Source organism: Ursus arctos, unplaced genomic scaffold (genome assembly GCF_023065955.2).
Source record: "Ursus arctos isolate Adak ecotype North America unplaced genomic scaffold, UrsArc2.0 scaffold_14, whole genome shotgun sequence".
Lineage (NCBI taxonomy): Eukaryota > Metazoa > Chordata > Mammalia > Carnivora > Ursidae > Ursus > Ursus arctos.
The window spans coordinates 3817178-3830563 of record NW_026622808.1 but is presented as its reverse complement, the minus strand read 5'-3'; the positions used below and the strand labels follow the sequence as shown (position 1 = coordinate 3830563).

Here is a 13386-nt window from a genome sequence, read left to right as displayed (position 1 = left end):
CACAAGCAAAGACACGGAGGACAGGGGAGAAACACAATCCTCTGGATGGAGGACCCTCCCAGGCTCGGCTTAGCGTTCTACAAATAGCTTCGAGTCCCCATCGTGCCACAAGGAAACACTCAAAGGTTCTGATGCTAAACAGCAGCAGGGGGGCCCACGACCTAGAAAAACAGTCTTGTAAATGGGAGGCCAAAAGCTGGACCAAAAACTACCCTTGGGACCGTCCCTGAACCAGGCAGAGGCAGGACATTTCTGGATAGAGACAGCCACCGGAACGAAGATGCTAGTTGGATCCCAATCCCAATGGGGTCAGCCTGAAGTCTTGCCATTGAACGACCTTTGCTGCTTATCTGCATCTGAGTTTCTTTGCCCACAAAGAGCATCACATCAGGTGATAAGGGGGAGCTCTAGGGCATCTTTCCAGATCCAGATAATGTCCAGTGATACCCAGGGTCTTGTCGTAGCCAGGGGAACTTCTGCCCCTCTCCTTTTGTCTTGGATTCCTGGTCCCCCCCGTTGCATTCCACCCCACCCCACCCCAGCAACAAGGTTGGAGCTGTGTCCTTCCAAGAACAGGTGTTTCCGGGTCTGGACTGAGAAACACGGCACCCACAGACCAGGACAAGCATGTGGCGCAAAAACCCAGTCTCACCGTTCGTGGATGATGAGTAACAGTGGAGAATGTTGCTCGAAGACAAGAGGCTACAGTTTTGCCAGAGGTCAGTGCTGTGTCCATTGCCCACGATCCATTGCTAGAAAGAACCAGACATCTTAAATCAGACAAGCTGCGGAGGAGCGAAGGGAAGGGAAGAGCAGCCTCATCCACCCATCTAGCTGGCTCGCCCCTGCCCTGCCCAGTGTCACCTGGCCAGAGGCCACAGTCATGCGGGAAAAAGGAGAGAGGTGGGGGTCTGGCTCAGACATGGTGTTGCGGGGGGCGGGGGGGGAGTGTTTGCAAGCGAAATGCACTTTGTTATTAGAAAAGTAGCACACGCGTGTAAGCGGATATGTGCAGAAGTACGTATAATAGAAGGAGCCTCGCACTCAGCCTGGGACACCTGTATTCAAGCCCCTCCCCTCCCTGATCTCCTGAGTGTTGTTCTGAGCCTCTCTCCTTACCCATAATTCCTATTAATCCAACAAGATTAATTAAGACGTTGTAAAGATGCTTATAAATGATAGAACAACCCACAAGCCCCCAACATCAGTATTTCTTGTTCCAATAATTATCTCTCAACCTTTGAAACAGAGGGGAATAGCGTGCCTGGAATTTGCCTTACATTAAGAAGTTAAAGCCACAGTCACATAACTGCCTGAAGTTTCAAATCGAATGTGCTGGATGTTTGATGGTTCTGTGACCCAAATTACCCTGACGACCTGTTCTTGCAGTGAAGGCGCTGGGTCCACATCCTAAAGCAGACCCAGGACTGTGAACTCTTTTCTGGAAGAGCCCATGTTAACCTTCCAATATCCAGCCCTCCAGGGGTGTTGTATGAACTAAGCCGCCCACCTGACCTATGACATGTGGAGAAAAACAAAACTCCATAAATACTCCGCTTCCTTCCTCAACGAATCTACAGCGAGAAATTAAAAAAAAAAAAAAAAATGCTGAGCACTCTCATCAAATGAAGGTCGGGGAACCCTGGCTCCGCACTGAAATTATCTGGCGTTAACGAGGCCTGCGCAGCTAACCCAGTCCAGCGATTGCTTCCTTCCTACCCCTGAATCTGCTCCAGTTTTCTCAAAACAACTGGAAGGGGGCAGATTGCCAGAAACTGCAGTCTGAGACTTCACGTTGTCTGCAAAGTAACACCGCGGCGGGGTACTAGAGGGAGCGCGGCCGGAATCGTCGCCCCGGGGAGACCGGAGCACTTGGGGGGGGGACTCGGGGTGCCCCGCCCGCCCCCCGCCGCCCGCGGGCCACTCACGCTGACAATCGTGGAGACGAACAGCAGCACCAGCACTGCGACGTGGAGGACGATGATACCCAGCAACAGGAGGAGCATTCTGGCGGCGAGTTGCGCTCGGCGGAGTTCCTGCCTGCCGGGAAAGACGGCCGAAGCTGGACGTGAGGCCGGACCAACTGGCGCGAGCAAGCGAGGGAGGAGGAGCGCGCGGAGGGAGGGTCCCCGCGCCGGCGGAATGCAGGGGGCTGGCACCGCGCCTGCCCGCCCGCCCGCCTGGCCCGGCCCCGGGCGCCTGCACGCCTCCCGGCGGCCGGCCGAGAGAGGGCAGCAGCCGACCGCAGCATCCCCGCCCCGCAGCCTCTGGGCCCGCCTGCGACAGACCATCCTTTGCTTTGGGAACAAAACAAGGGGTACGCACGTCTAAGTCACCCCCAGAGGAGAGGTTTCTCCAAAAGGACGAGCGGAGGCCAAGGCACACCTCCACCCACCCGGGGTTGCCTCCAAGCCCAACCCCACGAGGGGAAGGGGGCAGGAGGAGGACAGTGGGCCCCTTCCCCTACGGAGGGGGAGATGGGGGGGTCAGGGGGTAGGCGCCCAGATTTCTGCCAGAGGCCCGGGGACACCAGCGGCACGCTATGAGGGGGAGCGCGCGGCTGCGAGCTGGTTTCCCAGACCCGGTGCGCTCCGCATTCCGTTAGTCTCCGAGTTTCCACCCGCTTCTGCCAGCGCTGGGGAGCCGTCCTGGCCCCAGCTCGGCCTGGCATCGACCCGGGTGGCTCCGGAGACGAGGCGCAGAGCCGGGGGAGTGTGGGCAGGAAAGAGTGGCCCAGAGAGCGGCCCGATCCTGCGCTTCCCGCCCACCGCGCGCTTCCCCAGGAGGCCCCGGCGAGTGGGGCCTTGCGTTCCCGGGCTGGCTCCTCGCCGGATCGCCGGAGTCCCGGCCGCGCCCCCGGCACGCACAGCCGAGACGCAACCCCGTCCAGCCTCGGCGCTCCGGGACGCGCGCCCAGGAGCCTGCGTGGAGGGGGCCAGACGTCCGGTGGGAAGGGGAGGCGGAGGATGAAGGGCTAGGTCCCAGGAGAACTGCAGCCCGCCAGAGCCCGCAGGACATCTTCCCTCCGCAGTTGTGCTGTCCTAGCCCCTTATTTTACAGCCCTTGGGGAAGTGAAGAGCCAGGTGACCCGTTAGAGGATACCTATGACTGTGAAAACACGGCTGCACTTGGGGGGACTGTTTCAGTACAGGGCCCTGGGCCAGGGAGACGACGTTTCAGTAACTCAGCTTTAAAAGTACTCAGTACCAGGCCCCTCCGTTGCTCTCCATAAGCAACACATTCAAAAGAACCCTGGAATATACGGGAAGAAATAAGCCCGGTTTTCCGATGTCTTCCAGAAGGTTTAAATTAAATCCAGTGGCTCCTAGAGCCAGGGAGGGACAGAGAAGGACAATCGGAGATAGGTTATGTGGTTAGAAACTGGGGGACTACCGAGGTCCAGTAACCCTTCCCCAAGGTGTCCACCGCAGGGACCAATTTGCCAATGAGTCCCCAAGTAGGCGCTTCTCCAGCGAAACGAAAACTGCGCGGCCCCTGCCCGATATCCCAACACCACCACCCTCGCCCCTTACGACTTCGGGACCATAAAGCAGGCCCTACAAGCCGTGTAAGAACTATACCAGACAGACCGTGGTCTGTCTATCTGAGCTCGGAAAGACAGCTCGGAGACCTGGCCAGCCCAAAGCCCGCGCCTGCTCCGCGCTTACTGGCACCATCGACGGAAGATGCCCACGTTTCTCCTCCATCTCCTCCACTTTCCCTACCAAAGCACTTACAGTCCAAAGGGATGGTTGTCCCCGATCCTCAATGTGGCCTCCGGCACAAACTTGGTGCGTTTGCTCGGCTGCTGGCGTCCGCGAAGACAGCTGCGGTGCCGGGCTGCGCGCGCGAAGCGAGGGGCCAGAGGGAGGCTCCCGGCGTTCCCCTTTAACGGGAACAACGCCCTGTCTGCGTCGCTGCAATAGGGTGTGTCCCTGGGTCAGCGTGTGCAGGGGGGCGGGCCTCAGGGAGGAGAGAGGACAGGAGGGAGGGAGGGAGGGCCGGAGACAGTTACTCAGCCTTCAATCCGCCTCAGGAGAAAGTCGATCACTGCAAAACCGCTGCGACTTTTACTCGAAACTAGGCGGCCGCTGAGCTTTGTCACCTCCGCTTCCTCCGGCTCCCCGAGTTCCTGGAGACCAAGTGCTGGCCAATAAACTGGTCCCTCCGCCCCCTCGGCCACGTGGGAAAAGCCCTCCCGAGGTCGCCCCCGCCGGTGCCCAGCGCTGGGCTTTGGGGCGCACGCACGCGGACTGCGCCCACGCGGGGGCCAAAGCTGGATTCCTCTCCTCCGGGAAGGGGGAAGCTGGCACTTAAGCGCCGAAAGACGTCCCTGTCCTCTAGGGTCCCGGCGCGCCTGGCCTGCCCTAGCATTTCCCCTGGGCACCCCTGCCCCGCGCCCGCCCCGCGCTGTCAGTGTCCGCACCTAGGCGGTGTGCCTGGTTCCCGGGACTCGAGGGGACCCACTGGAGGGCCCTGCTTGGGTGAGAATCAGCGGGAGGAGAGAGTCCCGCCGACTACAGAACAGCGTGCCGGGCGGGGTTGGGGGGCGGGGGTGGTCTGGCTCCTCCTAGCCTGGGCAAAACCAGACCACAACCGGGGAAGCTCCAGGCGAAGTTCGCCTGGCCTGGCTCCCGGCCTCCGCTGGCGTCCCCCGGCCATAGGGTGGGGAGCTGGCCATTGGAGGTCGGGGAAGAACAGCCAGGGAAATCCGCTGATTCATAGTCGCCTGAACGCGGTCCGCCCAGCGTCACAGGGAGAGAGGCTAGCCCTTCTGGGCGTGGCACAGGTGGGCCCGAGGAAGGCTGTCCGATGGCAGAGCCTTGATGGAAACAAGGAGCCTTCATGTGGATTCTGAATGTCTCTGCTTACTAATGCTGCACGTTCGCACAGGCACACCCCCGCCTCCTGCTAGTGTCCTGTGTCATAAAACCTTATCGCTCTAAATGAGTCCCTCGATTCTGTACGATTATACTCTTTGAAAGTAGCTGCTTAGGGTAGCCAATTGCATATTCTTATCTTTAAGTAAAAGTACAGCATCTGAAATATTCCTCGAATAATGAATGGTCTTTTAAAAATCCTTGTATTATGAGATTAAAAAAGATGATGTGTAAAAACTTCACTCAATGCCCATTGTGTGGCAAGCACTTTAGCAGGACTTTATACATGTTCTGGGAGAGGGGGTATGGGGCAATGCTTGGGCACTCTGGCTCAGGGCTCGGACAAACCTTATTACTCAGGGTTATGAGCTTGAGTGAGCAGCTGAAGTTCAATGAGCTTCCATTTTCTCATCGAAGCTAGCAGGCAAGCAGGACTGGTAATGCCTATTTTATGGTGGTGAGTAAAGGGATTGAAGTGTGTGAAGCAGTTAGCATAGTGCCTAGAACATAGGGACCAGGACTCAATAAATTGTCACCATGGTTATTATTCTGTCATCTTTAGCCCTCAAGGCAAGGCAGACCCCCCTGACCTAAAATAGCTTAGAAATCCCACAGTTCTAATGTTCACATGCAAGTAGAAAAACCAACCAGAGGAACAGGGCTGTGTTCTCTCCTCCCGGGTCATTTTACAGGTCAGCAGTGCCCCAGGATTCATGGCCTGACCTTATGCCAATCAGACTTTTATTGTATTTATTTAACCAACATTTATGTGGTCACTATGTCCCCAGGACTATTCTAAGCACTTCACAAATATTAGCATACTGAACTCGGGATTTTCTTTCTCTTCTTTCTTTTTGCTCCGAGTAACCTTTTTGATGAAGTAAATACATCTAGAAAAGCACACACATCGTAAAGCATAGCTTGTTTCTTCCTCTGCCTTGAACTCAGTATTTTAGTCAATGACACCGCGCTATGGGTTTCGAACACGTGAACCTGAACCCTTTGGTTCAGCCCTCACTGCCTCTTGCCTACCTCCCGCCTGCCCGGTTCCCAGGGTAGAAAAGAAAACACTGCCCAGAGCAGTGTCGACCAAGCTTGGCCACACCCAGAGCCCGGCTAGCGCTTTGCTGCAGGTGGAAACTTCTCCCTGACCTGCTTCCCAATCCGAGGTCCCCTGCCAGGCGTGTGTGCAGATGGGAAACAGCTCCAGGTCGGTCCCCTTACTCCCTTCAAATCTGGAGGTGCTGGGCTTCCTAGATGCTCTCAGATAGTCAGTCCTTCTCACCTCCCCAGCCAGACTATACAGCCAGCTCTTCATCAGGGATTTAAAGCATCCTCTGACTCTCTTGTCAATTGCAACACAGCACACCGTCTCCCTGCAATCCCTTCCAGTTGTGATTTGCAGGGAGTGGGGCATCGGGCAGCTCTCCCAGAAGCATAAGCACACGCTACCCAGAGGGATAGTTTGCCAAGAAGACTCACCCGGCCAAACGGTGTAACCCCTTCCTCCACGTGGATTTCTTTGCAGTCACACGCGAGGGATGCCAAGGCAAGGCCCTCCCCACAGGGCGGCGGAGAGACCAGCAGGCAGACTCTAAGCCCCACTGCTTGCAACCAGGCTCCCTGAGATGTTCCCTGGTGGTGCTCCCTGTAACTGAAGCCAGACCAGGCGCCTTTCCAGTTTATTCAGGGGCTGGTCCAATGCTGGGATATGTCATGGTGGCCTGAGAGCATCTCAGCCTCTTCTACTTAAAGAGACAGCGCCCTGCTTTGTGTACTTGCCAGGGTACAATGATCCCAAGGGGCCCTTTGGAGCATGGAGAACCTGGGATCAACAGGGAAGGGACTTGAGGTACGTCTGCAACCTCGGAAGCCAAGCCTATTCCCACTGTGGCAGCCTGTGTGATAGCTGAGCGCCCCCAGCACCCCACCTCTCACCCTCCAGGGAATTCTGCAAGGAGGAAATGTACTGTGCGAAGGGTCTGTGCGCGTCGTGTCACATGTGTTACCTGCAGACTGAGTCTCATTTTGAATCGACATCATCATTTTAAGGAGCTCCGACATTGCACGGATAATGTTGACCTCCACGAGATGAGCCAATTCAAATAAACAAGGCTCTGTTGAAAACATTCCAGCCCGTCCGGCAGGACAGGCTAAGGAGAGCGCTTGCGAGAGTTATGGAGAGGCAGACAAACGAAGATGCCGTCTTCTTCAGGCTCTTTGCCCTTTATGCTCCTTCAAGCTCTCAGAAAGGGTCCTCCATCTCTAGCAAGTTCTCCTGGGTAGAAGCACCGAGACAAGGGCACTTGGTTTTATTGAAGGAGTCCCTTGGAATTTTGGCAATTTCCCCCACTTCTTATGTCGCGGCCGGGTGTTGGGGGGGACTGTAGTTCTCTAGAGTCTGGGGAAGTCTCTCTCTGCCACAAAGTTTCTTCTGCTCCACAGGCAGAAGGGGGTCCCAAAGGCCCTCTCTCTGTTCTGCTCCCAGCCTGGATCTTTCCAGCCCCAGTGAAAGAGTGTAACTGAGCCTTGGGTCTCATTAGGTCTGACTGCTCATTAAAACGACAGAGAGCTGTGCATACCGCTGGCCTGGGCCTGTGTGCCGAGTGGCTGACTCAGTGGTCTGGGATGCAGGTCAGGTGTGGGTAATTTTTAACATTCCTCGAGATGCTCCAGGGTCCAGCCAAATTGTCACAAGGCGTCAGATGGCCCCTGGTTTCCTTCTAGCTGCCTTCTGTCGTGGAGCCCAGATGGAGGTAAGGCCCAGCATGGGCTGCAGGGTTAGACGAGTTATGGTTCAGTCTTACCAGGTAACACAGGGGCGTGTGTGTGTATCTGGGGTGTGCGTGTGTGGGTGTGTGTGCATGTGTGTATGTTCTTTGTGTGTGTGAGAGAGAGAAAGAGAGAGGAGCTCCCTCAATCCTTCCCGACATAGAGGGTGAGGGAGGGCCCAATGAGCATGACTTTGGGCTTCCCCAGACAACCCCCTTCCTAGATGCCCCCCATGATCCTACCTGAAGGCCACAGGTCGAGGTTGCTGTCCCTCAGGCGGGACAAAGCCTGAGACACCTGACATCATTTCCCTCCAAGGGCTAAGAATTCAGAGATAGAAGCATAGGGCAGGGTGCAGGCGGGAGGCATGGCTTTTTCTTCTGGCTGGATAGTGCCAATCTGATCAGCCCTCCATCCTTCCAAGAGCTCCATGTTCCAGGACCAGCTCTCTTGGCCCTCCGTCTCTTTCGACCATGCCCATTGCCTGCAACCAAGCCCTGAAAACTTGTGGGCTTTGGGTAAGACCTCTTGGAGGAGCTCCTTCAGGCTTCACGGCAGCAGAGCAGCTCCCTGCTGTGCTCCCCCACCGGCCGATCCATCAGGCACCAAGACACTTGTCCCGATGCCAGGCTCTCTGCCTCCTCTTGGGCCTCTCTCTCCCCTGTTCTGGAGGCCCTCCTCGGCCAAAAGAAACCCCAGTCCCTCTGTGTTGACCAGTGCGTCCTCAGGGCCATGGAGAATATCCCCCAGGGGTATTTTACTTCTATTATTATTTCTGCCCATTTGATAAATAGGGACGATGAGAGTCAGGCAGACTGGGAGCCCGATGCGGGGCTCGATCCCAGGACCCCGGGATCGTGACCTGAGCCGAAGGCAGACGCTTCACTGACGGAGCCCCCCAGGCGCTCCTCTTTACAACAATCTTATGAACAGGCATCCTGGTCATCCTTTTTCCATGTAAGGGGAAACTGAGGCACACCAAGACCCTGAGTGTCTTTCTCAGGACACCCCACCCCACGAGGAAACCGCAAAGGCCAGATGTGAAGCAGGCATCCCAGCCACAGAGCCCACGCCCTGTACCCCGTGCTATCTTGTACCCTGACTTTGGCCTTCACAGAACATTCACACTTTGTCACGATGCGTGCCATACACATCATATAATCCAATTTCCTTTTTCCGCCAAAGATGCTGATTTGGTCTATCTATTTCTACACCCGCATTTCTTTCTTCCATTAAAAAAGCAGGAAAGCATCCCAACACCTCCAGTGCTTGCACCAGTCCTGTGAGCCCCCCTCGCAGGTGTCCGGCCTGCTTCTGTGGCAAGTCCTCTGTGTCGCAGTCCTGCAGATGACGTTTGATTTGGTAAAACGACCGCCGTCGTCCACAGGGAGTGGGATGGAAGCAGGCGCTGGAAGTGGGACCCAGCCCCTTTTTTCCTGCATTTCGAGCTGCGGAAATGCTGCCACCTGCCCGAACTTTACTCAACACAGGGGCGGGGGGAAGAGGGGTGTTGACCATCTTCTATGTGAAGAAGGCGAGGCTTGGAGAACTCACCATGTTTCTTCCAGCCACCGGCAAGTACGTGCCAGGGCTGGGCCCTGAAACCAGTCCGTCTGATTTCCAAACCTGTGATTTTTCCATCATGTGGACTCCCCCAAGGGAAAAAAAAAAAAAACAGAGGTGAGTCTTAATTGGGCATTTGTCCCGTTGATGACGTCGTCGTCAGAATGGCGGTGTCGCCAGGCACTGGGTCAATATCTGGGTAGGTGTTTACACCATAAATGAAGATTTTTCCTGTCTCACTGCGGCCAGCAGCCTGTGTGGGCGTTCTTGGCGAGGCGTGCACACATCTGGTCTGGAAAGGTCCTCAAAAGGGAGTTTACTGCCCCGTCTACACTCTTCTGACTCTTCTGAGCAGCTTAGTATTAAAAGCTCAAGCACAGGGGAGGGGGGGGGAAGGCAGAGGGGATGGAGGGAAAGAAAAGAGGGAGGGAGGGAGGGAGGAAAAAGAAAAAGAGAGGAAAGAGGAGGAGAAGGGAGAAGGGAAGGAATGGAAGGAGCCAGTTTGACTTCCCTGAGTAGCTCCCTATAAATACACATGTTTGAAATGATGGCAAATCCAAGCCCCCCAGAAGACGTTCTCTGTGGCCAAAAGAAGCAGGTAGAAAGCAGCCTGAAGACACACACACTCGAGCTGGCACCGGGCCCATTCCCTCAATAACCGTCTTTAAAAATCACAAATTTATCTTGGGACAAATTGCATCTTGAAGCCGCTTCACCTGTGGGAGCGAGAAAGCACAGAGCGATTATTCTGTGCCCTTGGAACGATACGAAGTACAAAGAATTCTTTGTTCCCGAACATTTGTTGCTTAGGAAAGCCAGATTCCGTGGATGCAAGCAGAGGGCGAGAAAGCGGACTTTTCTGACATGTCCTGAGCTAGCAGACAAGGGATCTGGGAGCAATTTAAGCAGGAGACGGTCTGAAACTGACCGGTGCTTGAGATGGAAAACCCTGAAACTTGCCTAAGACTCTGAACTCCTCAGGGACAGTTTTCTGTTCCAGGCTGGGGAGACGCCCATGGAGGTGGGGAAGGCCATCAATCTGGCCACATGGCCCGGGCTGGGATAAGAGGGAATGGACAGATTTTCTGGGCCCCGCAGACCAGGCACGATAGTGCCAAGGGAGGCAGCCCGGGCTCCCTGTTGGGGGTTGTCCTTTTTGAGGGAGGTAGATAGGAGAGCCCACGACAAGCCAAGGGAATGTTTGATTCAGGGAAACGAGGCCACACCAAGCCATGGGACACTACTCTCCTGCGAGAAAAACGAGGTGTGCACCAACCGTTCCGGAAAATGATGTGAGTGAACAAGCCCCAGGATGCATCGTTTCCTCGCGATGCGTCGTCCTACGAGTACCTCTGAGCCGGAGAAACAGCGGTTGCACTAAAAATGACCTTGAACACAGATGTTTTCTTCCTCTCTGTGAAGCACTTATCAAGTGTGAAACCTCAGCTTAAGCCAAGGAAGTTCACGGACAAAGGTCAGATCCTTTGAGAGGTTCAAGGCAGAAATGGGCAAAGCTTCAACCATGCGTACTCTTCCTTGTTAAAGACCCAGGAATATCTATCCAGGGTGCGAGTGGTAAGCCTGGGTCTCCTGCGGGAATTACCTTGGCATTCTGATCCGGGAATTAAAATTCTAGAAGTGTATCTCACAGGAGTGATGGATAGGCAACAATTTGGCCATTAGCACCCTGTTTACCGTGAAGGAAACTGTGAGCTTCCTTAATCTCAAACCATGGGGAAATGACTGGAGAAATTTGGTGCAGTCTTAAGATGAGATAATATGTAGGTATTAAAAATAACATTGAAGAAGGTTATGTAAGGAAATGAGGAAAAGTCAACAATGCATGGTTAGTGGGGGAAATTTAGGAAATAATACATCTATAATGTATTGGGTGCTTACCAGGCACTGTTCTAGCCCCCTCACTTAATACCTACAACAGTCCCAGGAGGGCTGGACATCTCTGACCCTTAGGGCACCAAGAGGTTAATGTAGTGCCGGGGGCACACAGCTGGAATGGTAGAGCTGGAATAGAAACATTGACCGTCCGAAGGCAAGACCCTACGTTCTCAACTGCTAGACCCCAACAAATGTATGCTTTCAGACACATCCCAAGTTCCACGGTGACAAAAAACAAAAACAAAATCTGAAAGCCTGCAGAGTTGGAGAATGCAGCCCAACCCTGTGCTTCCAAGTTCAACATCAAGTGGGAAAAATACATTTGCGTGGAAGCGAGCTTATCACAGGGCCGATCGTGACTAATGATCACCCGTCTTAGTCTTGTGGCCTCCATCAGCTGAATCTGTCACTTTCTGGCTTGAGTGGAGGAAGTGGGCACTGGGCCTACCCCAGGGAGGGGTCAGGAGAGCCACGGGCCAGGCCTTGCTTCATTTCTTGTGCTGTCTCCAAATGGAGTCACACGTCCAGACCCAGAGGTAGTACGACGGTATTGCATTCAGTTGTGCATTTACAAGGAAGCAGCTTGCATATCTTACAATGTTGATGGTATAATGTAAGCATTTATATGGACCATGCGTTTCATAACCTTATTTTGTACTTATTTAAATACATCAGGAGACAAACAGAAAAAGTAAAAAATAAAAAAGGAAGTGTCCCAGACCCTTATTGATCTTGAGGGGCCATGACATGAATGAGCCAACAGTCCATTGGTCTAGGTATGTGACTTTGAATCTGAGAATCCTTATGACTCACAGCAAAAACATGGTCAGACGTAGTTCAGATGAGTACAAGTGCACTGACCAGTTATGGTCCATTGACCAAGGGGGAAAGCCCTACATGGTTGTCAATGCTCTATCTCCAATCACACTGTCTTCCCTCTCTCTCTCTTTCTCTCTCTCTCCCTCCCTCTTTCTCATGCCTCATCCATCCATTATGGTATGCAATCATAATGCAATCAAGATACTATTACTATCTGAAGTTCACTACCTTGTGACCTCCTCAACCATTGGGAGATCTCAACCATTGGGAAACCTTCCAAGGAAGGTATTTTCAAGAGGATTCCCAGGGGGTGATCTACTCGATATAGTCTTGTGCCTTGCTCCTATACGATTTTGGATCATTGAATACAGAACTCAGTCTTGGGAACCCTTAGGCAGGGACTAGATTATGAAGCATTTTTAAAATTTATTGGACCATTGAACTTTTGTTCCCAGATTCTCGCCAAGACATAGGTTCCATGGAACTCAATCTTGGAAACACTTCTATTGAAACACTGGGCTGCACGACCTCTCCAGCTCTGATGTTCTAGTCTTTCCTAAATAGAAGAATGGTATTCCTTCAAACCGACTATAGACATTTCAGGAAATGAAGAGACAGATTTGAAGACAGGAGGCTTCAGCTAAGGACTCCAGGCCAACTAACTTTCCCCCAAGCAGGTAAGGGAAAACATGCACGGAGGTCAACTGAGAGCTTTGTCACTGTGATCCTGAGTAAGGAATTTGGTGGATGTCCTCTGAGGTCATGCCATGCCATGCCACTCCCAGTGGCCACTCAGCAACATCCCCCTCCCCTCCGCCTTGTTATATGTTTTTCTCCTTTTGGAGAGACCACAGTATTTCAACTCAGGGGGTGGCCCCATCATGGTCTTTGGAAGAACACTGCAAAAAATAGTCATGGTGTTACATGAGTAACCCAAAGTTGGCCTCTGTGTACTAGTCCCTAGGTTGTGTATTTCTCACAGACTGAGACCCATCAGCTCAAAAGCCTGCTGGTGTCTACTACAAATTTCTACATATCAAATTATTTTAAAAATTGCCCAAATCAGCACATTCTTATCCATTTCGAACCTGTCTGCTTTGCATACCCCGTGAAACCTCACTGCCTATCTGTAGGCCATTGACAACATAGAGACCAAGCTGCTATGGCCCTTCAGAGTTCCGACCCAGAGGCTCCTTGCCGCACTGGTGAGTAACATCGCCTACGCACGTAAGCCCCTTTTTGGAATCCGGTCTTCTAGGATTTCCTTCTCCCTCTTCCTTTTGGTGGTACCCTCTGTGCCCACCCACCATAGCCCCTGGGCAGTCTCATGTTGAGAGGGACCTCCCCAACCCAAGCACCTGTTACTCCCTCTGTTGGTCATATCTTTTCCCCCTAGACCCGTCCCAGAGTCCCTCAAATGAACCCCCACATACACATGGAGAGATGTGAGACACAG

The 13386-nt window shown here is 53.6% G+C and overlaps 1 protein-coding gene across 3 annotated transcripts in view; it reads right to left on the bottom strand.

The window, feature by feature from the left end:
* The window catches only part of PMP22 (peripheral myelin protein 22), a 31582-nt gene extending 24982 nt beyond the window's left edge, over positions 1–6600 (bottom strand). The window contains exons 1-4 of one of the 3 annotated variants that reach the window (XM_048226898.2): positions 6363–6559; positions 3738–4132; positions 1929–2040; positions 653–752 (exon numbers count right to left, since the gene is read on the bottom strand). In XM_048226898.2, coding sequence (XP_048082855.1) covers positions 653–752; positions 1929–2006 — 178 coding nt within the window. In that variant the 5' untranslated portion in view covers positions 2007–2040; positions 3738–4132; positions 6363–6559. Of the gene's footprint in view, positions 1–652; positions 753–1928; positions 2041–3737; positions 4133–4426; positions 4818–6362 lie in introns of those variants that run through there. The other 2 variants (XM_048226899.2, XM_026521034.4) reach the window with 2 other exon arrangements.
* Positions 6601–13386: the final 6786 nt, after the last annotated feature.